The sequence below is a fragment of the Chelonus insularis genome, unplaced genomic scaffold (assembly GCF_013357705.1).
Source record: "Chelonus insularis isolate UGA/USDA-ARS -01 unplaced genomic scaffold, ASM1335770v1 contig_58_pilon, whole genome shotgun sequence".
NCBI lineage: Eukaryota > Metazoa > Arthropoda > Insecta > Hymenoptera > Braconidae > Chelonus > Chelonus insularis.
The window spans coordinates 352420-378599 of NW_023276656.1; the positions used below are offsets into that span (position 1 = coordinate 352420).

General features: G+C 29.7%; 3 protein-coding genes across 7 annotated transcripts in view; 1 reads left to right on the top strand and 2 right to left on the bottom strand.

Annotated features, from left to right (window-relative positions):
* superdeath (Suppressor of ER stress-induced death) lies at positions 1–16470 on the top strand. 4 transcript variants are annotated; one of them, XM_035089022.1, is made up of 9 exons: positions 3–128; positions 12140–12324; positions 12397–12509; positions 12634–12932; positions 13069–13227; positions 13291–13590; positions 13648–15246; positions 15351–15432; positions 15523–16470. In XM_035089022.1, exons 2-9 carry the CDS (start codon positions 12153–12155, stop codon positions 15670–15672), a joined length of 2874 nt encoding a protein of 957 aa, XP_034944913.1. In that variant the 5' UTR covers positions 3–128; positions 12140–12152; the 3' UTR covers positions 15673–16470. The 4 variants fall into 4 exon arrangements, with proteins under 4 accessions (XP_034944912.1, XP_034944913.1, XP_034944910.1 ...); XM_035089021.1 differs by having other exon boundaries at positions 1–128; positions 12172–12509; positions 15523–15672; XM_035089019.1 differs by having other exon boundaries at positions 12140–12509.
* Positions 2119–8776, bottom strand: LOC118070424 (organic cation transporter protein). Of its 2 annotated transcripts, none has more exons than XM_035089024.1 (4): positions 8762–8776; positions 6233–6447; positions 5925–6098; positions 2119–4614 (listed from the first exon to the last, which is right to left on the bottom strand). In XM_035089024.1, the coding sequence occupies exon 4, from the start codon at positions 4228–4230 to the stop codon at positions 2554–2556; it is 1677 nt and encodes a 558-aa protein (XP_034944915.1). In that variant the 5' UTR covers positions 4231–4614; positions 5925–6098; positions 6233–6447; positions 8762–8776; the 3' UTR covers positions 2119–2553. The 2 variants fall into 2 exon arrangements, with proteins under 2 accessions (XP_034944915.1, XP_034944914.1); XM_035089023.1 differs by lacking the exon at positions 8762–8776 and adding an exon at positions 7333–7452.
* Positions 16279–26180, bottom strand: part of LOC118070422 (uncharacterized) — a 20561-nt gene continuing 10659 nt past the window's right edge. The window contains exons 3-5 of the mRNA XM_035089018.1: positions 16880–21373; positions 16712–16790; positions 16279–16646 (exon numbers count right to left, since the gene is read on the bottom strand). Of these exons, the coding sequence (XP_034944909.1) occupies positions 16386–16646; positions 16712–16790; positions 16880–21373 (4834 nt within the window). The 3' untranslated portion in view covers positions 16279–16385. The remainder of the gene's footprint in view (positions 16647–16711; positions 16791–16879; positions 21374–26180) is intronic.

Below are 26180 nucleotides of genomic sequence, written 5' to 3' on the forward strand. Positions count from 1 at the left end.
TAGTTGTATACCCTGTTAATATGAGAGTTGAATCAGTCGTTGGCGCGCGTTCTTGGCTGTAGCACGTTCCCGAATATCATTTCAACATCGAATATAATCACATGAAGAGTGTGATCGTGTTTAATCAGGTGAGTGATAGTTTGTTGTTAAAATTCAAACAATAGTATTATGTAACGAGGCATAAAATTTTTTCTTACCAATAGATGTAATTTTGAAGTTTTTTCATCTATATTGATAAGAAATCGTTTATATTATCATTTTTATCCTAGTTCTTTTAGGATATAATTTTATACGATCTAAAAGTCTGTTTAATGTAGAGTGTATATACAAAGTAGAATTTCTATGAATCAGAATTATTATTGATACTGTCTGTAACTATAATTATCTGAATTAGGATGTGTTGTTGGGTAATCTTTTTAATAATAGTATTCTTCTGAATCTTACGAAATTTTTTTTTCATGTTTAGAAGCATTTAATTCAAAATATGAGTAAATTACAGTCTAATGGCATAAAATTCAATAATTAGTTATAAGAAGTACACATATATATTTATATTATTGGATATGGTTTTGCTATTTATTTACATTCGATTAAGACTCAGTATTGCAGTATGACTAATGGATGTTGGTATGCTGAAATAAATTTTGTTTGCAGTTTTTGGCAAACTTTCATGAGATACTATCAACGTTTAAATTTTAATCGATAGTTTCTCTAGTGACTCATCACTTGGTGTATTAAACTCTCTTTGTTTCCCCTCTATTTTATAGAAAACCATTTTTACTCACAATATCAATATTAAAGCTATATATAGTGGAAAGAAACTCTAATACTCTTCATGTGCTCAGAACTTTATAATATGATTGCTAAGAAAATACTAAACCTCAATAAAACTACCAACTGTTTCCATTATATTACTAGAGATTTGTTTTTTGTTGAGAATCTTTAGAAGTTTTATTAAGACCGATAAGCTCCACTTTTACTACAAAATTAAAAAAAAAATGAAAATATTTAACATTGTTTACTAGGTTTATAATTTCAGTTAATAAATGATAGTAAAATCATGTGATGACCATAAGACTTTATGTTAACAATAAAAATTCTAATTTAACTTCATTAAAACTACACCTATAAAGATAATTGAATAGAGTTTAAGATTAATTAATATCAATCCATGTCATATTGAAACTTCATTTATGTCATTATTATTGCTAGTCATCAAGCTTCTTAAGTTCCCTCAATGAGTTATTACCCCAAGTTTAAAATGAATTTAACATTCAATCATTCTGTCGTTATTTTGTAACGTAAAATTAATTTTTTTGATAACATAAAATTTAATCAAAGAATCTGCAATCTAGAGATTCACTATGAACTTCTACTTATTCATTAGTATCTTGTACTGTAAAGTTTAATGTACTGTACATACGTACCTTTATATATACAAATACAATCACTGAACAAACTTATAGGTAGCATCTAAAACCTTGGAAAATGAAGATACGTTAAAATTTTATTTTAACATTCAGACATATTACGATTTTCCTCTATGCTAGGAAGTTTATAATTATAATCAAAGAGTGAATTATCATGTTGCATTAAATTTTTACATATAAGATAAATAATAATATAAATTAAAACAAATAAAAATTTTGCTGAAATGTTTTGTTAGTTTTTATATTTTATATGATAGAAAATAATTTTATAAAAAATATAGAACGAATTTATTGCAAAAAAAATTAAACATTCATCCTAACATCTCCTTTGGAGCAAATCAAAAAATCAATGGTTTAATTGAAAGGTTTTCGTATAATTGAATGAGTAATGTAATTTAATTAAGTCGACACTTCCAATTAAACTCATTTGACTTCATGTAAAGGCATAATGTACACAGATTCTATTTTTTATTTAAACTTGTCTAACTTATCGATATTCACATGAAAAGTAATTAGTTTTTGTTGAGTTATTTTAAAATGACTTTTAAAGTTATTTTTAATTAACGAAAAATATGCTTATCCATTAAAAATATTTTGTTTGCTAATTCATTGAATAAAAACGTTTTTCAGGGAAGTTAATTAATTAATAAATAAGTTTTACAAAAAAATGTTTATTTTATACCTTATATTGAAAATATGTACTTTATATATATATATATATATATACATTTCTTTACACAAGTTTTATCAATTTTAAAATCGATTCTATGATCATAATAAGTACTCATGGATTAATATTAAAAATACAATTTGCCTAAATTATTTTGTGATCTTAATAAAAAACAAAATGAATCACATATTTCAATTCATTAGAGTACTAAATCCTTTGAGGTCTTATGTTTCAACGAAAAATTTTATAAAATACTGTTACTATCCTTAGTAGACACCTTCACATTCGATTGATCAAAAATTTGAATCAGGATCTGTATGTCTACCATGCTATAAAATTTTAATATTAAAATATATCAATTTTCATAACACAAGTGAGATGTATATTTAAAAAAAAATAACAGCATGATAAAAAAATAATTAAGTATAAATATTAATATCACTGAGTCTTTTGTCATTCACTGGCTTTATCATTAACAGTATCAAGCATAACGTCTTTGTTATTATCTCTTCGTCCAAGACAAGTTGTAAAACATGTGTCTCCAATACCAAATTTCTCTCCATCTTCGAGAGTTTCAGGCATCGGTTGACCGACTGTTTCAGGAAGATAGAGTGAGGTAAATCCAGAAATTAAGGCCACTAATCCAAATATTGTTGCGGGGACTCGTGGATCAAGTACATCCAAAAGTAATAATAAAGGTGTGAGAGCACCACTGAGTCTGCAGCACATAGAACCGATACCAATAGCAGTGTTTCTCACAACAGTTGGGAAGAGCTCAGCAGTATAGTTATAAATAACAGCAAATGAAATGGCAATACAAGATTTACCAAACAGGGCAACTGTGGTGACGACTGTTTCAGTACCAGGTAGAGATTCGGGAATAGAAGCTGCAACAATACAACAGAGACCTCCTATGATCATAAAAGAACTGACTAAACAACGTCTTCCAAGTTTATCCATTGTGAAAATAGTAAAAATGTAACTAGGGAGTTCAACTAGTCCACAGAGAGCCAGCATAAGATATGGATTTCCTTTTAGCTGTTCACTGCTTAATGATAACCCATAGTAAACAATTGAGTTAGCAAACCAGTTAAAACACACATTAAGGCACTTTTTTCTCAAATTTGGAGTTTTAAATAAATCTACTGCTCCATATGATTTGTCTTCTTGTCGCACTGATCTCTTGATCTTGTTTTTAGAAACAAATTTAGCAACGTCCAGTTGAGTGTTGTCACCATTCATCTTTAAAGCTTTTTGGACGATAGTAATGGCTTCTTTAGCACGACCTTGAGCCCACAACCATCGAGGAGATTCATCCATGTACCACCAATGACCAATTAATATTGTACTATGAAGAGCATATATTATTTGAAGCCACATCCGGTCTTGAATAATATATCCCCAAAATGCCAGAACGACAAATCCAACCGCGAATAACAATTGAAACAATATACCACATAATGTCCTTTTTGATGGTCCAACTAATTCCATTGTAAGTACAAAACCAGTAATATAAGCACCGGCTGATCCAAAAATTCCATATAGGAATGTTACTAATAAGAAAGAATAATATTCTGGAATTAAAGCAACCAGAATACCTAAGACTAATTGTCCAGTACCTGATATACAAAATATTATTTTTCTTCCATACTTATCAGCTAAACTTCCTAAAGTAACTGCACCGGCGAATACTCCAAGCATGTAAGTCGATTGGGCTACAGCACGTTTCCATTTATTAGAACAAACGAAATTCCATTCAATTGCTCGAGATGATTTATAATATGTTGGGTCATACACCCATTCTGTACAAGGCTTCTCTTCTTCATTAAAAACTTTATAAGTACAATTACTCGAAGAAATGCCAATTTCAGTTAGATCTGTACCATTTATGGATGTTTGATTTATTCTTGGTACGTTATCCCATGTTAATTCTATTCCACCTAGACTCTCTCGTAATCCAGGTACAACACATTTATGATCAGGTACTGCAGCGACAGTTACTAGCGTGAGCATGTGCAGTCCAGCTAAAAGTCCGCTCATCACGTGTAAAGAAAATTGAAAGCCCTGGTATTTGCCAAACTCCCCGATATAGGACATTAATTCTTCAAGATCAGTATCAACACTCGCCATTTTAAGTCACAAATCAAAATGCCTTTAAATGAATGGAATTTAATCAAGTGTGTTGGTGCTTAGGTAGGATGAAACGGACTGCCGGTCATTCGCGCACTCTGCTCAACAGTAGACTGAATAACTCGGTTAGCAACCTCGAGAGACGTTCCCTTACTACACAAGAAATGCTTGAGAGTGTGAGGGAGATATATTAGCTTTTTGTCAGAGTAGATGCCTTAGCTTTCCTTTTTTTCTTTTCTCTTCTATAGTCACGTGAGTAATTTTATCGGGTCTAATTGTATTTTTAGTTTAATGTCCTCATTTTTGTACCATCTCTTGTTATTTCATCACTAGTATACATAAGTGTCATATCACCATAGTCTGAGACCAATGAAATTTATCAATCTGAAAAAATGATATAGATACAAGTTTTTAATCCTATGTAATTTAATTACTCAATGAAAGAATATTTTTAATATTTATATGATAGATAAATGTTATGTTTAAAATAACTTTAAAATAAAAAAAATTAAGAAATCTGAAATTTAATAAAATAGAATAATTTAATGTGCATTGAACTTCTGATTGAACAAACCACATTAAATACCTACAATGTTGGTTTTAATAAACTTGTTATGCATTTGCACTTTGACTCATGGACTTGGCTCTCGTTTTAAATTTAAATTTATAGTGGCTGAAAATATTATTGTGATGATAACGATAATTCATCCCGCAGAATAAATGCAGAGTATTTTTTAATTTCTGTTAATGGAAGATGTCTGCATTTATGGTCATTATATTGTTAAGAGCCTATGCTATATTTCAATGACTGATTACAGTAAAGTGTAGGCAATTAGTAATTGTTTTTATCAAAGTTTCAATAGATCATTCCAACGACATTTAACAAAACATAAATATCGATTTATCATCATCATTTTCTGATGATTTCTCTGACTGTAATTTAATTTAACTTCATTACAAGTAGAGAAAATCACAATTGTAACTATTTTTAATTATAAAAGTGTTTCGATATTTTTTTGTTTATATTTTCCATACTTGCAAATATTAAATTACACTTAGTAGGTTGTTATCGCACATTATTACATTATGATTTTCATTTTTCTGAGCCCACATAGTTTTGCTCAATTCAGCAGAATGTAACTCAATGACAAAACAGGATAATAAAATGAACTCTCTTAAATTAAACGTAAAATATTTAAAAAAGACTTACTAAATAATTATTAATTCATTAAGCAATGATGGAATATTATCAGACAATTGATAAGATTTTCCAGAATATTACTTAAGATTTATCATATAATTATTGAACGAAATTAACTACCTAATTAGAAGAAAACATCAAATCATTTATCGTCATTTCGATAATATATTTCTAACTTAGATAAAGCCAAATGAGAATATACATAATTACCGGAATAACTTTGGATTCTATTTGTTTTTGTCAAAAAAAGATATGTGGTCCTCATTTACAATTTAAGATTATATTTAATTTTATCAATGTCGCTCACTTTATCACAATATATGTATATGTATATTAATAAAATAAACTTTATAGTTTATGAATCCAATTAATAAAAAAATTTATTAGTTAATAAATTTTAACACTTCAATTTTTATAAAGATAATTTCTTAGTGATTATATTAACTAAATGAATGATGTCGAAAAAGTTCATATAAATAATATTTCTACTTACATACGGACTCGAAAAATACAAGAAACGTTAAATACATGTGTTCAGAACACTAGCTTGATAACAACTGTTGCCAGCAGCTGAACTAGTCTACTTTTTCCTTTCTGCTTGTTCATAAATTAAAAATGTTGTCGAAGGTTTCAATGTTTCAACTGCAGTACATAATTGAAGTTGACGCTATAATTAATCAATCATCTAATTATAAAATATTAATAGTAGCTACTTTATTTACATTATTTAATATTGAAAAACTGAAATTCATATGCAGATATTTAGATAAAAATTCGTTTGACCCACCAATCAATAGTTACCTAACATATAATTTTCCTCTTTAGTACATACAAAGATGTCGATAATGTGGTTGCACATGGTTTTTTTTACCAGTATACCGGTAACATGGTTAAAGGCCTTGTAGCTTTAGCAGGAGACAGATGTGACCTATCAAGAACAAGTATTGCTTCAAAATAACTTCCATGCATCTGAGACAGAATGAAGTTTGATTCTTTGACATTATAGACTGTAAATTCTAAAACACAGAGAAGTATTTTTTTTTATTAATATTTATGTATACGTAGATAGTAGTACGTTAGATCTATGCGCTTAATTACACTTTTAGATACTCAACTTAAGTATTAACTTTATTTTGTATGAGTCAATGTAATGGAACTAGAATTCAATAAAAGAACACGTTTACGCTACATTGAAATTTTTACTTTGCTCGAGAATGGTGAAACACGTATATTGATTGTATTCTGCACAATAAAATATCTCCGTATTCAATAATACTACAATGAAATTTAGAACATCGTGAAAAAAACTTAGAAAATATAAACAAGAAATATTTTGAATTTTATAATTTAAAATGTTTTTGTTTCATTTAAAGGTGAAAAAAAAATTTTTATTCTAATGGAAATTTTATATTAGGAAGAATCAATCTGATGAATAAATACAAGATTTTACGCTTATGCTATTAATATACGAGTATCATTATCTAGAAAAACAAATGATATAAATTTAATATTATATACTAACATGATTGAAATTTTTATTAGAAAGGTCATTGGTGTTTACATTAAATCCTTCAGTTCCGTAATGATAAAAAAATGCTTCAAGTTATTTTATATTTGAAAAAAGTTTTATCTCATATTTTATATACTTTAAGGCAATAATAAACTCTGAGTAATTAACAAACCACAATATTAGCAAAATTCAAGTTGATGGTAAATTTAAAACGACCTAAGATTCTCAATTTAATGGTAAAAAACTTAAAATAACAGTATATAGGGAATATTTTGCATTGCTTTTGGTAAATTTAATGACAATTCATTGATGACATTTCAAGTGAAGAATAATTATTTCATACATAACAAAAAGCTGTTAGTACTGTAAATAAGATTCCGCTTCAACCAACCTTATCATGTAAACATGAAAGTTTCCATGATTAAAATGATTGTATCAATTATTACGTTCCATTAACTTTAAATTACAATCATTTAATTTTTTTAAGTTCATGCAAACAACAATAAATCACTATATTTTTAATAAAAAGATTTTTCACTGTAAAATTTTATTGCATACTCAATTCATAATTAATTGGTCAGCTTTCACTTTTTTATATTCAAAGTTACTGACAGGAAAATTTTTACATTTTATTGTTAACTCACGTAATTATTTGAATATTTTACACGTTTTCCTTATTTACATATAAATATTATTGCAACATAAAACAAAATTTTTCTGTTACGAAATTATTTATTCATTTTTATTAAATATTATTCACTTTATTTATCTTTATCATGATACGGTTTAAATTTTTGCAAAAACGATTTGATTATTTCACGAAATGGCTATGACACTGCCTAGAATAAGTAGCAGTAAGCAAATGATTCAATATAACTAAGAGGATTTCAAATCGATCGACCTCTAATATCAACGGTCGCTTCAATGTTTTCTGCACTCATATGAATAAATATAATAAACTGACTGACAAGATAATTCAATAAATTCCAAGAAAAACGATTTTTCAAACTATGGTTAAAATGAACAATTAATTTTATTTATCATCTAGCAAATCAGAATAACTGATGAGAATAAGTCTAAAGATTTAATCAAAGTTTGTAAATAGAATAATTGTTATTATTTCTTTTTCACATTTCTGAACAGATAAAATGACCAACATGCGATATTCTACAATCCTTATTCGTAACTAAAAGAATAATATTTACAACCTTTAAACAAGATTATCTAAAATTTCTATGATTATGATTTGAATTGAAACTATAGAGCAATAAATATTGGTTAAAGAATCTGTGCAATCTGTATTCGTAAAAGAGACGGATACTAAGTGCATAGGAGCATCTACTCATTGCATGCTATCGCCAAGAGGAACGTTGCTGCAACCGGTTGCGGTCGTCTCGTTATCTGATTAGGCGATTTAGTTTACGAGCGTATACTATAGGCAAAATAGCCCAAGGGAGAGGGTGTAGATATGTTAGTCCAAGTGGATAATCACTAGAGTTGACACCCGTTGCATCGATCCTCTTTATACTGATGTTGACTGACATTTATTTTGCATCATATTAGCATTTAAAATAATTATTATTATATTTCGAAAAACTAGCATTTCCATTTTTCTTGGTTTTTCCAACTTATAATCACTTAAATCTTCTCATTTATACCTTACAAGATAACAGATGGGAATTCTACAAGCAAACTTGCGAAATGAAAAACAGTTCTAAAGAGAAAGAAGAAGCAAGTAAAATTCTTTAGAGTAATGCTTGTAGTTATTCAGTTAATAGAAAGTACCAAACACACTTGAGATTTTCTGAAACTTTGCTCACCTTAACATGTAGTTGTACATGATGGTGGTATATCCTGTTCTTGTAAGGATACACCACAATAGCGAAATTTTAGCTGCCCCTCACATTTCCGATTATTCATGGAGAAAAGAGACGATGGAGATGAAGTGTCCAATAATCGACACGAGATTGAATATCATATCTTTCGGATCCTTAAGACTTGCTTTTGTATCCAAGTTTATATTTTATAGATTTCAGTTTAACAACATCCATTATGAAGGTTTTTCTAATTAACCACAATGAAACCCTATAACATCAAGAATTGTTCATAGAGACTAATATTGCAAACTTATAGTTTAATATTAAGTTTTATAGTATAAATAGTAATTTTTTTTTCAACCCCTGCAGATTGAATCTTAATCTAAATTGAATTATTATTGAAAAAAGCTCAAATTTAAATGATGATTATTCATAAAAAGCTAGATTTTTATATTAATTTTTAATATTAATAATAATATACAATGTATACTCCAACATTTAATTGTACAAGGTCAGTTCATACAACTTTAATATTATAAATTTTTTTGTAAAGAGAGCTTTTGAAGTTGTGAATAAAGCTGCACTTTTATTCAATTAAATATTTAGGATCATAATAATAGCTTAAATAGACAATAAGTATCACATACCCAACTATGTTTCTTACATGGTTTTACACATATCATCTTAGAGTATTGAACATTTATGTATCAACGTTTATAAAGATGACTCATATCATTATTATTCCCGATAAAGTGAAAATATTAGTGTTTTAGAACAATACATTAATTCATCATCAAATGGGGTTTTTTTATATCAGCCTATCTCATCATAATGTGATGTAGACCACCTGTTTTTGATGAATTTCCATCCTACAACATTCTATTGTTAATAAGAAAAAAGCTATTAATAATATTATAAAATCAAATAATAATTCAGTCAACATTATTATTTATTCAGTAGTACAATAAGAAGATATGCTGTTATTTTTGAAGTTGCTCTATCATACTAGCAATAACTTATGATTCTAACTACGACTCAAATAAATAAACATTCTGACAACTCATGAAAATTGTATTAATTAATAATAACATCTATGAAATATTAGTCTGAAATAATATTAATATAAATTAATGTATATATAATATATATATAAATTATATTACTATTATTATTATTATTATTATTATTATTATATAAATATATTATAAATATATATATATAATTTTGTTTAAGTGATTATTTAATACTTTTGAAAACTTTCTATTTAATTATTATTCAACATTGATTGTTTTGAATGAATAATTGATATTGATAGCAGGTGCAATAATAAAATTTTTACCTTTATCTTAGAATGATTCTTTTTCACTAAATTTAAAACCGGACCTGACTGTGAAGTTAACATGATCTACGATGATTTTTTCGATGACTACACCAATTTTCATTTATTGTCATAAAAATGAATCATCATCCGGTTGAAGTATAATTATTTGCAGAAAATGATTTCACTACATGCTTCATTGAGTTGTTGAAATATAAAATGATTGAACATTCAGAATAAACTTGTAGATAAGTTAATAAGAGAAAGTCGTACTTAAAAAAACATTAGACGCTCCTTGAATTTTTATCACCACTAATGTGGCCTTCATTATTTTATTTTAGTGTGCTAAAGATTGCAACTGTAAAGTTTCGCTTGAAAAATAAGTAAAAAAGCATAACATTTGTAAACTAAAAACAAAAAAAATTACGTGATAGAGTATTTTGTGTTCTTCCTTGAGCACAATACAAGGCGAATGACATTGGATACTGTACCGGAAGAATCGAGGGTGGGGAAGATGAGAAGCAGCCAGAAACGTATAGGAAATTGTGCGAAGCCGAAGGAGAACGGTCTTGCATGCTGGGAGGTGTCCAGACGTATATTGTCACAGTTTTGTCGTAGACGTTCAAACGATAAGACCTTTTGTCTGTAATCCTTAACCGGTGTTTCTAGCCGGTATAAACTGTTTCCATCGCACTATTGTTTGTAGATTATAGTGAGTATTTAATCGGTCGTGTTTATCAATAGTTAATTTTACTTCGACAATTTAGAACATTGATTGAAAAGGTAATAAATAGTTATCATTTATGTATTGATAAGAGTATTTAATATTAATATGAAGAACAAAATATTATTTGTCATAATCTATTCACATTTGTGTTCATTAGAATATGATATAAACAGAAATTTATGTAAACAACTTTTATGAAGATTTTTCGAGAAGGAAATGATATTTTCGGTCCATTAGTATATGTATTTAATATGGTTTAGACTAGTCTCCAGCATTTATCCTGTTTAAGCCGTTGCTTTCTAAAGTATTTATGTATGTTAAGAACATACTTTTGTGTGATCAGAAAGTCGAGGTGTTTCTTACGTGTTTATCGAACACATGAACCGTAAATAGAGGACAATTACTTGAGCGGAAGGATTTTTATTTTTATTATATGTTCAGTTGACGTTTGATCTAAAAATATTTTTGCAATCTCTTTGTTTTGTTTATAAAAATCTTTTTATCACTAAGCATTTGGATGGAATATAAACTGGATATTCAATAATGAAATAAAAAATGTTTATTCTTACATTCTAAGTATTTTAAAGTGTTAATGCTTGTGTCACTTGGTACCGCTGCTTTCCATTAACACTATAAGCAAATTAAATCTCTGTACAAATGTAGCCCTTATAACACTATCAGTAGCACTTGGTGGTAATAACGTTGAAAGGTTTGATTAATTGAATCGCCGCGTGTCGGGGGATCATAGAAAAACATGTCATCTTCATTACGGATATAAAGACGCTTGAAACATACTTTGCACATTGTTACTCTCCAACTTATTCTTGACACTATCTTTACAGACGTGACAATAATTTTTGATCTTTATTCTTATGTATAAACTAATTTCGTCTTATAATAAGTAAACAATAAATTTTAACTGATTTTGCTAACATTAGCATTATTGTTTCTAAATTTAAAAGGAAACTTTTATTAATGGAAATAGTTCATTGTTGATAAAAACAATTCAAAAGAGTTGAAAATTTAGCATTTGTTACTGATTTAAAAGATTTGAAAGATGAGTCATTGGATTTGAAATAACTAATTAAATACTTGATATGAAACAAAATTAAATGATTTCAGAAGAAGATAATAAACTTTACACTTCTAATTATGTCTGCATCGCGTTTAGCAGTAACTATTTTGTTCACAAGGTTTTGATTTTATCAAACTTACGTTTACTGGGTATAAATGCATGTATGCGATACTGATAAAACGTTCATAATATTCATAAGGATTTTTTATTAATATTTAAAAATATTTTCTGGTCATGAAAAAATTATTATATTTATTGTAGGCTTTCGCATGCTATGACACAGTCTTGTGAAGTTTTAGCAATGATGGATGGTCACACAACAACATTTGGGAGGAAACGAGGCTGCATGATCTCAAGATGTGGTGCTTTCCTTCTTGCAGCGGTCTTTGTTCTTGGAATCATAACTACAGGCTTACTTGTTTATCATTTTGCACCTTGTCTCAACGGTAAATCAAGACAAAATGGTGATTTTGAAGATAGTGCACTTTTGAATTCTGCACGTTCTTTTGCAACAGCAGATATCACCAAGAAGACTGTGGATGTTCGATTGCCCAGGTCTGTTATTCCAGAGTTATATGAAGTGAAACTAATGCCATTTATTTGGGAAGGCAATTTTACATTCAATGGCGAGGTAATAAAACTTAAAAAAAACTTTTACGCTGTTCAATAATTTTCAATACATAAATAATTCGCAGAAGTAATAAAATATCGTTAATTATAAATCATAAAATTAGTTAATATTTGTTTTTTTATAGGTCACTATTTATGTAAATGTTACAAAGGATACCAAAAACATAACACTGCATGCTGTAGATTTGGATATTAATTCTAAAGCAACAACAATAAAAGAGACCAATGCAATCGCTAATGTCAGTGAATGGCTTAAAATATTAGACCAAACTAATGACACTATTAGACAGTTTTATATAATCCATACTGAAGAAACTTTGAAAGCAGGAAAGCAATATATAATTAACTTAAAGTTCATTGGCCACTTGAATGATTATCTTCAAGGTTTTTATCGAAGTTCTTATACTGTGAGTAACCAGACAAGGTAATTAGATTGTTTATTATCTTTTTTAATTTATTCTAATTTAATAATTAATATAGTGATAAAATTTTTAGTTTAAAATGTTTTCAACTTTTAATGAATAAATCCATTAGGAAGTTATTAAAGTTTTATATTTCAGATGGATAGCAGCCACACAGTTTCAAGCAACTGATGCTCGTCGAGCTTTTCCATGCTTTGATGAACCTGCTCTAAAAGCTCAATTTCAGATAAGTATTGCTAGGCCAAGTAATATGACTTCAATATCAAATATGCCACGTAAAGGAGATCCTCAATTAGTGTGAGTTACGATTCATAACGTACTTTAGTCAATATTATGAATGATTTGTTAATTTTTTTATAGGCCTGGCTTACCATCTTATCTTTGGGATCATTATGAACGTTCTGTACCGATGTCTACTTATTTAGTAGCTTTCATCGTTTCTGATTTTGATACATTAAAGGATACAAGTAATACTTTTAATGTTTGGGCACGTCATGAAGCCATAAATCAAGCTCAGTACAGTTTAGACATTGGACCTATGATACTTAAACATTATGAAGACTTCTTTCAAATTAAATTTCCATTACCAAAGATGGATATGGTTGCGCTACCAGATTTTGCTGCTGGTGCCATGGAGAATTGGGGTTTAATTACTTATAGGTAATTATATTGACAAATTACCTGTAAATAAGAGTTACATAATATATTTTATTACAGGGAAACAGCAATGTTATATGAGAAAGGAGTATCTACGAGCGGTAGTCAACAACGTGTAGCCACAGTTGTTGCTCATGAATTAGCTCATCAGTGGTTTGGAAATTTAGTCACACCAAGTTGGTGGACAGATCTTTGGTTAAACGAAGGGTTTGCAAGCTATGTAGAGTATATTGGAGTAGATTCAGTAGAGCCAGATTGGAAAATCCTTGAACAATTTGTAATTCAAGAATTACAAAATGTTTTCACTTTAGATGCGCTTGCGTCTTCACATCCAATATCAGTTGAAGTAAGACATCCAGATGAAATAAATGAAATATTTGACAGAATTTCATATGGTAAAGGGGCTTCCATTATTCGTATGATGAATCATTTCTTAACAACAAAAGTCTTTAAACAAGGATTGACAAATTATTTAACTGCCAAAGCATATAAAAGTGCTGAGCAAAATGATTTATGGGATGCATTGACGAATCAAGCTCATAAAGATAAGGTTTTACCAGATGATATCACAATAAAACAAATTATGGATACTTGGACACTTCAAACAGGATTTCCAGTGGTCACAGTAATAAGAAATTATAAAAATGGTGGAGCATCTGTCACTCAAGAAAGATTTATGCTCCAAAATAGTATGAATGATGCCACAAGTAGTGATTCGCTATGGTGGATTCCAATTACTTATACAACTGAATCTGCAAAAAACTTTAATGACACAAAGCCATCCTACTGGATGAAAGAAAAGTCATTAACTGTGAAAGATTTTGGGACCAATGCCAACCAATGGGTAATATTTAATGTTCTAGAAACTGGATTTTATCGAGTAAATTATGATCCAACTAATTGGCAGTTGATTATTAAACAATTAAATTCCAACAGCTTTAAAGATATTTCTAGAATTAACCGTGGGCAATTAATTGATGATGCTTTGAATTTGGCACGCGCTGGAAGACTTAATTACACAACTGCTTTAGATGTTACAACATATCTTGCTCATGAAACTGATTATATTCCTTGGAAATCTGCCCTTACTGCGATGAATTATCTTGACAATATGTTAAACAAATATCAAGGATATGATCGATTCAGAGTCTATATTCTGAAACTTTTGGATAATGTGTATAAAGAAGTAGGATTCAGAGATAGTCCAGGAGATCAACAGCTTACAGTATTTACACGTGTTGATATCCTTATTTGGACTTGTACTTTTGGACATGATGATTGTGTGAGAAATGCTGTAACACAATTTCAAAATTGGAGAAATTCTCCAGATCCTGATCAAGATAATCCGATTTCTCCGAATTTGAAAAGTGTCGTTTACTGCACGGCCATTCGTACAGGTGGACAAGCTGAATGGGATTTCGCTTGGGAACGTTATCAAAAAACAAACGTTGGTTCAGAAAAAGATTTGCTTTTATATGCTCTTGGATGCACAAGAGAGCCTTGGATTTTAAGCCGATATCTTGAATGGGCCATAACAGAAAATTCAGGAATCAGAAAACAAGATGCTTCTCGAGTGTTTGGAGCTGTTGCTAGTAATCCTGTTGGTCAATCTCTTGTTTTTAGTTTCTTGAGAAATAATTGGCCACGTTTAAAGAAATAGTAAGTGGATCATATTATATTAAATACGTATTCTTTAAATAATTTTTGGCATTATTAAAAAATATCTCAATATCTGGATAAATAGAAAAAAATTTAATTTATAGTTGTGGATCATCAATGCTGGCAATAAACAATATTGTAAAGTCTGCTACTAAAAAAATAAGTACGAAATATGAACTGAAAGATGTAAGTCATTTTTATTATTTTCATTTTTTATGATTAGAAAAATATTAATTTATTACATTATGAAAAAATAACTTGAGAAATGATTTTTAGTTATTGGAATTCGCACAAGAACATGAAAAAGAACTCGGTGGTGTAACACGAACTATCCAACAGTCAATAGAACAAGCTGAATCAAACATTAGATGGTTGAATAAAAATTACATTACTATTCGTGATTGGTTATTAAGAAATACTGCGTGAGTGAATGAAATATGCTTCAGTGAATGCGATGAGTCTGAATTATTCGATTAAAAGTAATAATATTTAATGATTTTTTCATGGGCTCACAACAACTTGTCAAGCTTGTTACAAAATAGTTAAAGATTTTGCATTGTATGTATTTGTAAATATCATAAGAATACTTTTAAGAACATTTTAATATGTATATGAGTCATTTAAATATTGTTGAATAGGTAAAAATTGTCATGATTGATCTGGTATTACACTATTAGTGATATCTTTACGCTAAATCTCTTTATATCTACTTATGAGAATTAATTTTTCAAATTGCATGATGGTTATTTTTTAATGTACTCCATTTATATTTGTAATGATATTTTACATAGTACGGTACGAATCATCGTACGTACTTATTTATAATATATAATTCATTGTTTATTGCAAGCGAAGCATTATATTATGAAATATTTTCATTCATTTTTGAGATCATAAATTTAATATAATTGAAAATTTCATCATACTTGCAAGTATATACAATTTAGGGAATAAAATTGCACTGAGTTGTACTTATTAAAATAAATTTTATTTGTATGTTTAACATAACATTCTTCTTTTGATATTATTATGTAAATTTGGGTATTTGAACTAACGATTAAAATTACGAATAGCATATGTTTCAATAAGGGAATAATTTATTAGACTTAAAATAATTACATAATTAATATTATGATAACTTACAAGAAAATGGATAAAATATACAGCGTTATTGTGATGGTTAAAGTGTTAATTTGTACATAAATAGATAATGCTGAACCTGGACAATTGTCATTATCATTACCAGATATAATTATTTTTTGATTAATTAACCAATTTTCAATATCCGTATAATGATTTTTATACCACTGTCTGTTTTTTGAAGCTATCAAAATAGATTGGTTTAAACTTTCCCTGATGACGTGTAGTTCTTCTTTTTTATTTTGTGCGAATAAAATCAACTGCAAATCATGAATATGATTAATGAGACAGGTATAAATTTATCAGATTTTTTTATTAAACTTACCTTTGAAAGTTGACTAGAAGTAGATATTTTTGAAGCAATATTTATAAATTGTTCACCAACTGGACTCCAACTATTATAACTAGTGTAAACAAATTCAGATAATTAAAATTAATTTAATTTGTATCAGTTAATAATTTATTTCTCTAATAAATAATAGAGCAAACTTACTATTTATATACAGTTGAATAATTTTTCATTAAAAAGTCGAGACTAGTATCTACTCCAAATTTTCCAGAAGAATATACTGATGAAAAAGCCAAGGCAACATTCTGATCACGTATTGAGTCATTAACAGAGAAGATATAGTTTAAATACTTATCGATAGCTGTTTTATTATGTGAACATCCTAGAGTTTGAAGAATTATAACTTTTTCTGATTCAAGGTTTGATGCTCGATATTGTTGCCATAAAAATTGCCAGTCATTATAATCTCCGTACTTCAAAGCTGTACAAAAAACTGCAAGCTTTACGTCTGGAGATAATATTTTGTTAAAGTTTTCACGATAGTCATTAAACTCTTTTTTAGACCAATCGATACAATCAGAATGCTCAAGTTTACAAGTCCAATATAAAATAAGAATTCTATTCAATTTATCAAGCTGAGTATCATTTCTGTGATCTTGAAAACCAACTTTTTGGAAAATAGGTGAGAGTAACTTAATTAAATATTTGTTAAAGCCTGCCGCTATATCTTGACCATCAAATCTGTCGTATAAAAACGAAATACCGTTCAGAAGAGCTCTCCATGGTAAATTGCTTGTTTCATTTGAAAAATATTGCATTCCAGTTAACACTAGATCATATGAAATATAATCAGCTCTTGCTAAATTAAGAAGATCATCGATAATTTGAGCTCTATTTATCTCAGGAATTCCTCCAAACGATGTCTGATTTAATGCTTTCATTATTGACTTCCAAATGTTAATATCATAGTTAACACGGTAAAATCCTGTCTGTTGAACGTTCAGAATAATCCATTCATCTTTTGCATTCAAGATGTTAACACTTATTCCTTTAGATCCAAGCCATAAGTCAGTTGAGGTGTTTGAAAAATCTGGATTTGATTTAGTTGCTATTGTAATTGGAATCCAATACAGTTCCTCGTGGGACTTATTGTTTCCCGTAATGAAAAATCGTTCTTGAAAAAGATTCAATGTTTTTCCAACTCTACTAACTTGAACCAAAGGATATCCTGGTTGAGATGCCCATGAGTCCATCAACATTGTTACATTTTCGTCAGTTCCTGGAATACTTCCTGCTTCAGATACTTTTGTTTGTATTGAAAACCATAATTGGGATGGTGTGCTTGTACCATATTGATTCTGTTTCAAATAAAATTGAAGAGATTTTTGAAATGTTTCTTTACCAAATGCATGTTGCATCATTCTAATAATACTGGCAGATTTTCCATAAGCAACAGAACTATAATCTTTTCCATCATCATAAAGATCAGTCATTTTATTATTCATTGGTCTCATGTGTATAAAGGAATCTTTTAGCAATGCTGTTTGCAATTCATAAACCGTAAATTGTTCCATCAACCTAGACTGTGGTTGGAGAGCATCCATTACATACCATTCGAAATACTGAGCAAATCCTTCATTAAGCCAAACATATTCCCACCATTCACAAGTAACTAAATTTCCAAACCACATGTGTACAAGTTCATGTGTGATTGTAAGTTCCATGTATCTTTTAAAATATGTTGAAGTTAATTTTATGTCTGAAAGTAGTGCGTATTCTCTGAATGTGATTAAGCCCCAGTTTTCCATCGCACCATTAGCGAAATCTGGGATTGCTATCATATCAATTTTTTCAAGAGGATAAGATATGCCAGTATAATTTTGTAAAAACTGCAATGAGTTAAGACCAATTTGAAAAGCGTGTGCTGCATGTCGAAGTGCATTTGGACGAGACCAAATCCGAAAACTACCATTTTGATTTTGAATAGATTTAAAATCTGTTACTACAAAAGCCACAATATATGTTGACATTAATTCAGATTCTTTATAAATATCCCAAGTCCAGTTGGGATCTTCAGCAGGTACTGATGAACTTAAATTCATGTTACTTAGAGAGTTATAATGATTTAATCTTTTAATATTAATTATAAATTTTGCTTTGAGAGCTGGTTCATCAAAGCACGGAAATGCTTGTCGAGCTCCGTATTTTTGAAATTGGGTAGTAGCTAACCAGTGAACACTATTATCATCAGCTACATAATAACTACGATAAAATCCTTCCATTTTATTATTTAAAATTCCAGAATATTTAATAGATACAATTAATTGTGATTCAGCTTCAATGATACTTTTTAAATTGATAATTAATTTATGAAATGAGCCGAACGAATAATTAGATACAGCTATAGATTCATTTGCGTTTGTCAAATGCACTTTTATTTCTGATATATTTAGTTGATTTGAATGTAACACAATACTTGATGTACTTTCCATCACATTTAACGTCATAGTTACATATCCATCAAAAGTAAAATTACCTGGTTTCAAGTAAGGAATTAATTGAACATGATATTTAATTGGATTAATATTTTTTGGAAGGCGGTAATTTACATTAGAATACGTAGCATTCAACCATTGATAAATTCTCGGTCGATAGATTTCGAATGATTTTATATCATCACGAGCTTGAGTAGCGTATAATTTTAATGTTTCTTCTAGTGCTGGAAAATGTTTTCCATGAATTCTTATAAACTGTTCAAATTTTAATAATAATTCTTCTGTGAACAAATAAGATGACAGGCCTTTTAATATACTTTTAATTGTATCATAATCTTTATAATAATTACATACTTTTTTATAATTTGCAGATAGAAAATCTAGAGTCTCACTTGTTCCTAAAGGTCCTGAACAATAAATTGAAGAGAAGACATTTAAACTATCTTGAAAGCTTATTCCAGAACCCTCAGTAATAGCACTTGTTAAAAATTGATTTATTTTGTTACGATCCATTGTGCATCCCAGTGAATGTACAATTACTTCTTTTTCATAGTGGCTATTGGTTTGTAAATATTTATTCCACAGAAAATCCCAATGCCCTGAATCTCCTGATTTTATTGACGTACAGTAAATCGTTTTACGAAGATCTGCCGGAACTGATTTCAATGCATGGTATTTCCAATCATTAAATTTTTGAATGGCATACAGAAAACAAGACGAAACATTTAATTTACATGCCCAATCTATTACGTTGATTTGTAAAAGTTTATCAAAGTGACTAGTATTGTTATTGATAGTTAATCCAAATGTTTTATATATTGGCAGTAAAATTTTTGAATAATGTTGTTCAAGTAATGAAGTGTAGAAAAAATTATTAGACAATTTTCTGTATAAATATTCAAAATTATTAAAGGCTGCTTTCCATGGAAGATAATTGGTTTCTTGAGCCAAGTACTGTGTAGCTGATAAAACTGTATTATAATCAATGTATCCACCTCGTGCTAAGTTAAATAAATCATCAATTATTGCAGCACGATTTATTTCATGAATATTTTTATAGTTTTTTCCATTGAGTATTTTAATTATTCGAGACCATGAAGCATTATCGTAATTCACCCGATAATAACCAGTTTGTTGAACATTAAAAATTATCCAATCATCATTAATTGTTTCAATGTCGATGACATCTTTTGGTTTGTTTAACCAATATTTTGGAGTTGTATTTGAAAAGTTAATATTTGAACTTTTGGTCCAGGTGATAGGAATATGCCAATAATAGCTAGTTGAATTATTATTTAGATTATTGAGTAAAAATCTCTCTTGTGAAAGCTCAGCTTTTCTTTTATCAATCTTAACATGAATTATAGGGAATCCAGCTTGCATTATCCAAGAATCTATAAAAGTTTTTACAGGATAAGGTAATTTGATTCCTAAGATATCTACTTGATATTGAAGTGCTTTGTATAAATCATCAGGTTTTGAACTTTGATTTTGTCGATCAATTAAGTAATTATTTAGTGCTTTGTAAAAAATATCAACTCCAAAAACTTTCTCTATCATTCGCAAAATGCTTGTACTTTTCATGTAAGTAATTGTATCAAACATGTTTTCGATTTCACTTGGACTGTGAACGTCATTGGATATTGGATGGCTTGATAACAAACTGTCAACCGAAAATGCTCTGTGCAACTGATCTATTACTACTTGCATATGTGAATCCCATGTTGGTTCAAAACTTGATACTGCAGCATATTGAAAGTATTGAGCGAATCCTTCACTTAGCCATATATCTTTCCACCAATGAGGACTGACGACATTTCCAAACCACTGGAGAGCTAATTGATGGGCAATTGTATAGGTAATTTCTTGCTTAGAAACAATATCATTATAATTAGGATTATATAGTATTCTGGACTCTTTAAAGGTGATGAGACGCCAATTTCCTATTGCTTCAGAAAGCATATCAGGAACTGCTATAATATCTAATTTTGATTCATAGCTTTCAGCAAAAAACAGAGTAAAAAAATCTCGAGCTTTTACACTAACATTTAAGGCATACGTTGAATATTCAATAGCCTGAGGTTGAGCCCAAATATTTATATTTGCATCAGATACACATTGAAGATTGGATATAATAAATGCAACTTGATAAGTTGATAATTTCTTGCTGACCTCAAATTGATCGGATTCTTCATTAACATCACTGAATAAATAAAAATTTTGTCTCATTAATAGAAGTTATTACAAATTATTATATAATATTACCCAGTAAACACTGTAAATGGTCATAAAATATTTATTACATCACTTATGTGACATATTGCAATATAGTTTCTATCTTTAATATTGTAAGATGTTTCTATTTTTGGAACATAAGTAATCACAGTTAATAAAAGCAACACGATATTGTTTTCTTTATCTCAAAAATTAGTTGGTATGTAATCAAAACATATGTGATTGTTCTAGATATAAAACAAATTACTTCATTCAAAGTAAAACAACTGTGTTGATATTTTTTATTTCAATTTTAGTTGAAATGCGCTATTATTGTCTTTTCATATAAATAACAAATACGTTTAAATTCATAAATTTCAAATTTATTTTAATATTTTTTAATTCAACCGATTTATAGTAATCGGTGATTTTTAAACAATATTTGATAATATCGGCGCATAGAGTGATAAAGAATAATGATATATTTGAGATAATACTAATGGATAATTTTTTTTCCAATCTTCAATTTGAGATAGAGTTATTAATTGAATGACATGATAGGAGTGTATATCTGAGTCAGATTGCCATTACTTTCTAACGTTGAATTTCCTGACGAAAATCTAACGTTTGTCTGCTTCAGAAAAACGGCAGATACATTCGTAAATGACAAACTTATGTCGTCATAAATAGGTCTACCGTCAGTCTTACGTTGATTCAATTTGTCAACAAGAAGTATGCATTTATTTTGTCAGCTAGATACCTATAACTTCAAGAATTGAAATGAGTTTGTAATAATTTGATCTGTTTTAACAACAAAATTAATGTATTATGAATACACGTTTTTCATATAAATTAGTGAAATTTCATTGTTTTAAAGTGATTTTCAATAATTTATTTTTAGACAGTAACGACGTTATAAAACGTTAATGTTATATATGTATTATACAAGTTATACTGCTTTTATGTTATTATATACTAGTTTATTCCCGCGATTTTGTAAAATTAATGCACAAAAGTTCAAAATATGTTATCTTCTTAGTTGATTAAGAGAAGCTCTCATTCGTTGTAAACTATCAATGTGTTATGATTACGTTGCATGATAGCAAATTCATCAAGGAAAGTTTTAAATAATAATTTTGTAGTTTAAATGTCCCAATTCAGGATGCAAAATACTTTGTGGTAGAATTGTAAAATAAGTTATAATTTGGTGTGTGTTAATAATAGATAAAAAAATTCGAATTTTATCGCGAAATTCCATTTCTGCTCGTTTACAACACATACAATTGTTATGAACTAGAAAAGTTAATTTCTATTCATATTACATGGAGAGAGTTTTTTCACTAAATATTAGTGCAATTGTTCGTTTCGAAATTTAGGAGTAAGAATATTTTTGTTCAACAGTGAATTTTGGGTTGTCATAAGTATATAGATAGTATATTGTATAGATTTCGTTTTTGAATGTTTATGATAAATTCAATTGGTATGGACGAAAAAAATCCGTTTACATTGATGAACTCTTTTTTAATAAAAGAAAAAGTTTGTCGTTGAAAACGCTCGTATATATTGCATAGATTTCATTTTCAAATATTCATAGTAAATTTAATTGTCATAAAACCGTTAATTGTTATAAAACCGGAAATGAATTCTCTTTGTGGATGAAAAATGTATTTGTTATAAATAATCAAAAAATTAAATCTTATGATGGAATTTAAATTTTTTTCTTTACATATTTGTTATTTAACAAACATAATGTTGTAAACAGTTCAACTTAGACTTAAGGCTGGGCTGTAGACAGATTTCCCCCTAGAAAGTTCCTAGCAAATTTTTCTCTACAAATGACGGCGTCAAAAATGGATGAATTTAGTTAATTTAGGACTCAATCAAAAGCTTATTTTATTCTTTACATTGGAGAAGAACAATATAATCACATTAATTACTTTATTATTATTAAAAATAAAGACGAAGATATGCACTCATTTTGCACTAGATTTTAGACGTGTCATGGTGGATATGCTGCCATCGGTTGTCAACGAAATAAGTATTTATTTTACAATATCCACTATACTTTTACTGAAAATCGTTGTTTTCTGATGTACTTACTATCGTTCAAAATGTTTAAAAAAACATTTTATAATAAAAAAAATGAATAAATAAAACACAGTTTCGCGAGAAAATTCCAGGTGATTATTCACAGAATCATATTTTTTTTATTCTTAATAGGTGGCGCAGCAATGGTCTCTGAAAAGCATGGAATGGTTATCGATTTTTACGACAGTGCGTATTAAGGCTGGGCTGAAGTCAGAGAGGCGACTGATTCCCCCTATCCAAATACATGGGATCGGGATATTTCTAATTTCTTCGCCAATTTACTATTATTTCTATAAAATTAGGTACCAAATTACAGAGGAATTAATGCCGGACTGACGTAAACAACAATTTTTTGTATATAGTGAATATTTTTATTAAAAAAATTAGAGAGAATAATGAAAAAATTATGAATTGACTTGCCGCGCTTAAATTCCAAGATGGCAGCCACATCATTCAGATGAAAAATCACTAATTATTCTATTTTTATACGTTTTTCGCCCAAAATTCGTGTTTGCGTCAGTCCTTGCCACCTGTCTGAATGTCAAAAAAATCAATTCATAGTATAAAATTGAATAATTTAGAAATAATTAGAAATATTGTATTCCAGATGATATTCTTCGGTAAATAAGTTTGAAAAAATTCTGATAGGTGACAGCATTATGCTCGCAGATGTGGGGAACAGGTTGTACCCAACATAAAATTAAGTCCAATTAGTAACAAATTATTTATTTATAATCAAACTACTACTATTGTTACATTAAATTAACATTAATTGCACGCGATGCGCATAAGATGTACGTTAGATTCAAAAACTATAGTATCATATATATTAAGGTAGAAAAGTGGGGGAAATAAAGGCTGATCCCCAAAGTACCCTCCTCCAAGTAACGGAGTTAGGGCGCAAGTTTTGAAAAGAAAAGAAATGACAAAACAGGATTCTTAAACTAACAGTCTTTAAATTGCAGTTGCACTCTTTTTTTCTTTGGTCCAGGATATGTCCGAAGTGACGATGAGGTAGCTTGACTTGACGAAGCGTTGACTGATGATTGCGGCTGTACTTGAAACCCAAAAAGTTCCTGAGTACTCAAATGAGCCGGTTTTAACCTCTCAACGTTGACATTAGATTCTCGTCCATTAATATCCAGTGTAAACACTTTGTCACTGACTCGATTTAAAACTTTAAAAGGACCGGCATATGGTTGATCGAGTCCTTGCTTGGGAGCGTCTTGCCGTACGAACACATGTGAACATGTATAAATATCTTTATAACAAAAGGTATTTGTTTTGCAGTGATGACTTGCGGGCGCAGGTTTCAACTTTCGCATATGAATACGAAACTCTTCCAGAAAGATATTTGGATCTGATGGCGGATCTTCGTGGGTAAAAAATTCCCCAGGAATTCTCAAGGTTGTTCCATACATGTATTCTGCTGTAGAAGCTTTAAGATCTTCCTTGTAACAAGTTCGTAGTCCCAGAAGAACTGTAGGCAAGATAGCTACCCATTCCTTAGTTTCATGACAGCGTATAGACGTTTTCAAGACTCTGTGCCACCTCTCTACAAGCCCGTTGGCAGCTGGATGATAAGGTGTAGTACGAGTTCTCTTGCTACCCACTAAACGAGTCATTGCCATGAATAGTACACTTTCAAACTGCGTACCCTGGTCTGTAGTTATTGTCTTTGAGCAACCGTAACGAGCTATCCAGGCTGTGAAAAATGTCTTGGCGATGGTATCTGCAGTAATGTCTTTAATAGGCACAGCTTCAGGCCATCTTGAAAAACGATCCACCATTGTTAAGCAGTATTTGTAGCCTTCAGACTCGGGCAACGGCCCTACAATGTCAACGTGAACATGGTCAAATCTTTGGTCAGGTTCTAAGAAGGTCGATGGTTGAACGTGCACGTGTCTTCCAACTTTAGAGCGCTGGCAGGGAACACAATTACGAGCCCAGTGGGTTATATGTTTGTTCATATGCGGCCATACATAATGTTGACAAATTAATTTACACGTGGCTCTTCCACCAGGATGAGATAGGTTATGGAAAGCTTCAAACACCTGCCCTCTAAAACATTCAGGTACATACGGTCGAATTTCTTCTTGAGAAACATCACACCACATCACTTTATGCTGCGAACCAAACGTAAGCTTTTGTAGCTTTAATGAGATCGTTTTGTCGTTCAGGATATCTTTGAGTTCCGGATCAGCAGCTTGTGCTTCGGCTAAGGCATTAAAGTCAATGATAGTAGGCAAACGAAGTGGTTGATCTGAGCTAGCAGCATCTATTCTTGAAAATGTGTCTGCTACAATGTTTTCAGCACCTTTAACAGTCTCTATTTGTGTAGTAAACTGACTTATGAAGTTCAGCTGCCTGGTTTGACGTGGCGAAGCCTTGTCTGACCTTTGCGAAAAAGCATGTGTCAAAGGTTTGTGATCAGTTCGAATTACAAAATTATATCCTTCTATCCACGGTCTAAAAAACTTCACAGCGTGGTATATTGCCGTTAGTTCTCTATCATACACGCTATATTTAACCTCTGCTGGTGTCAACTTCTTGGAGAAAAAACCCAGTGGTTTCCAATCTTCATTGTTGTTAGTTCGTTGTTCTAAAACTGCACCAACTGCTACATTAGATGCATCAGTGGTCAGTCGGAGCTGCGGTTCACGTGCTGGATGAGCTAACAGAGCCGTCTCAGCGAGACTGGCTTTGCA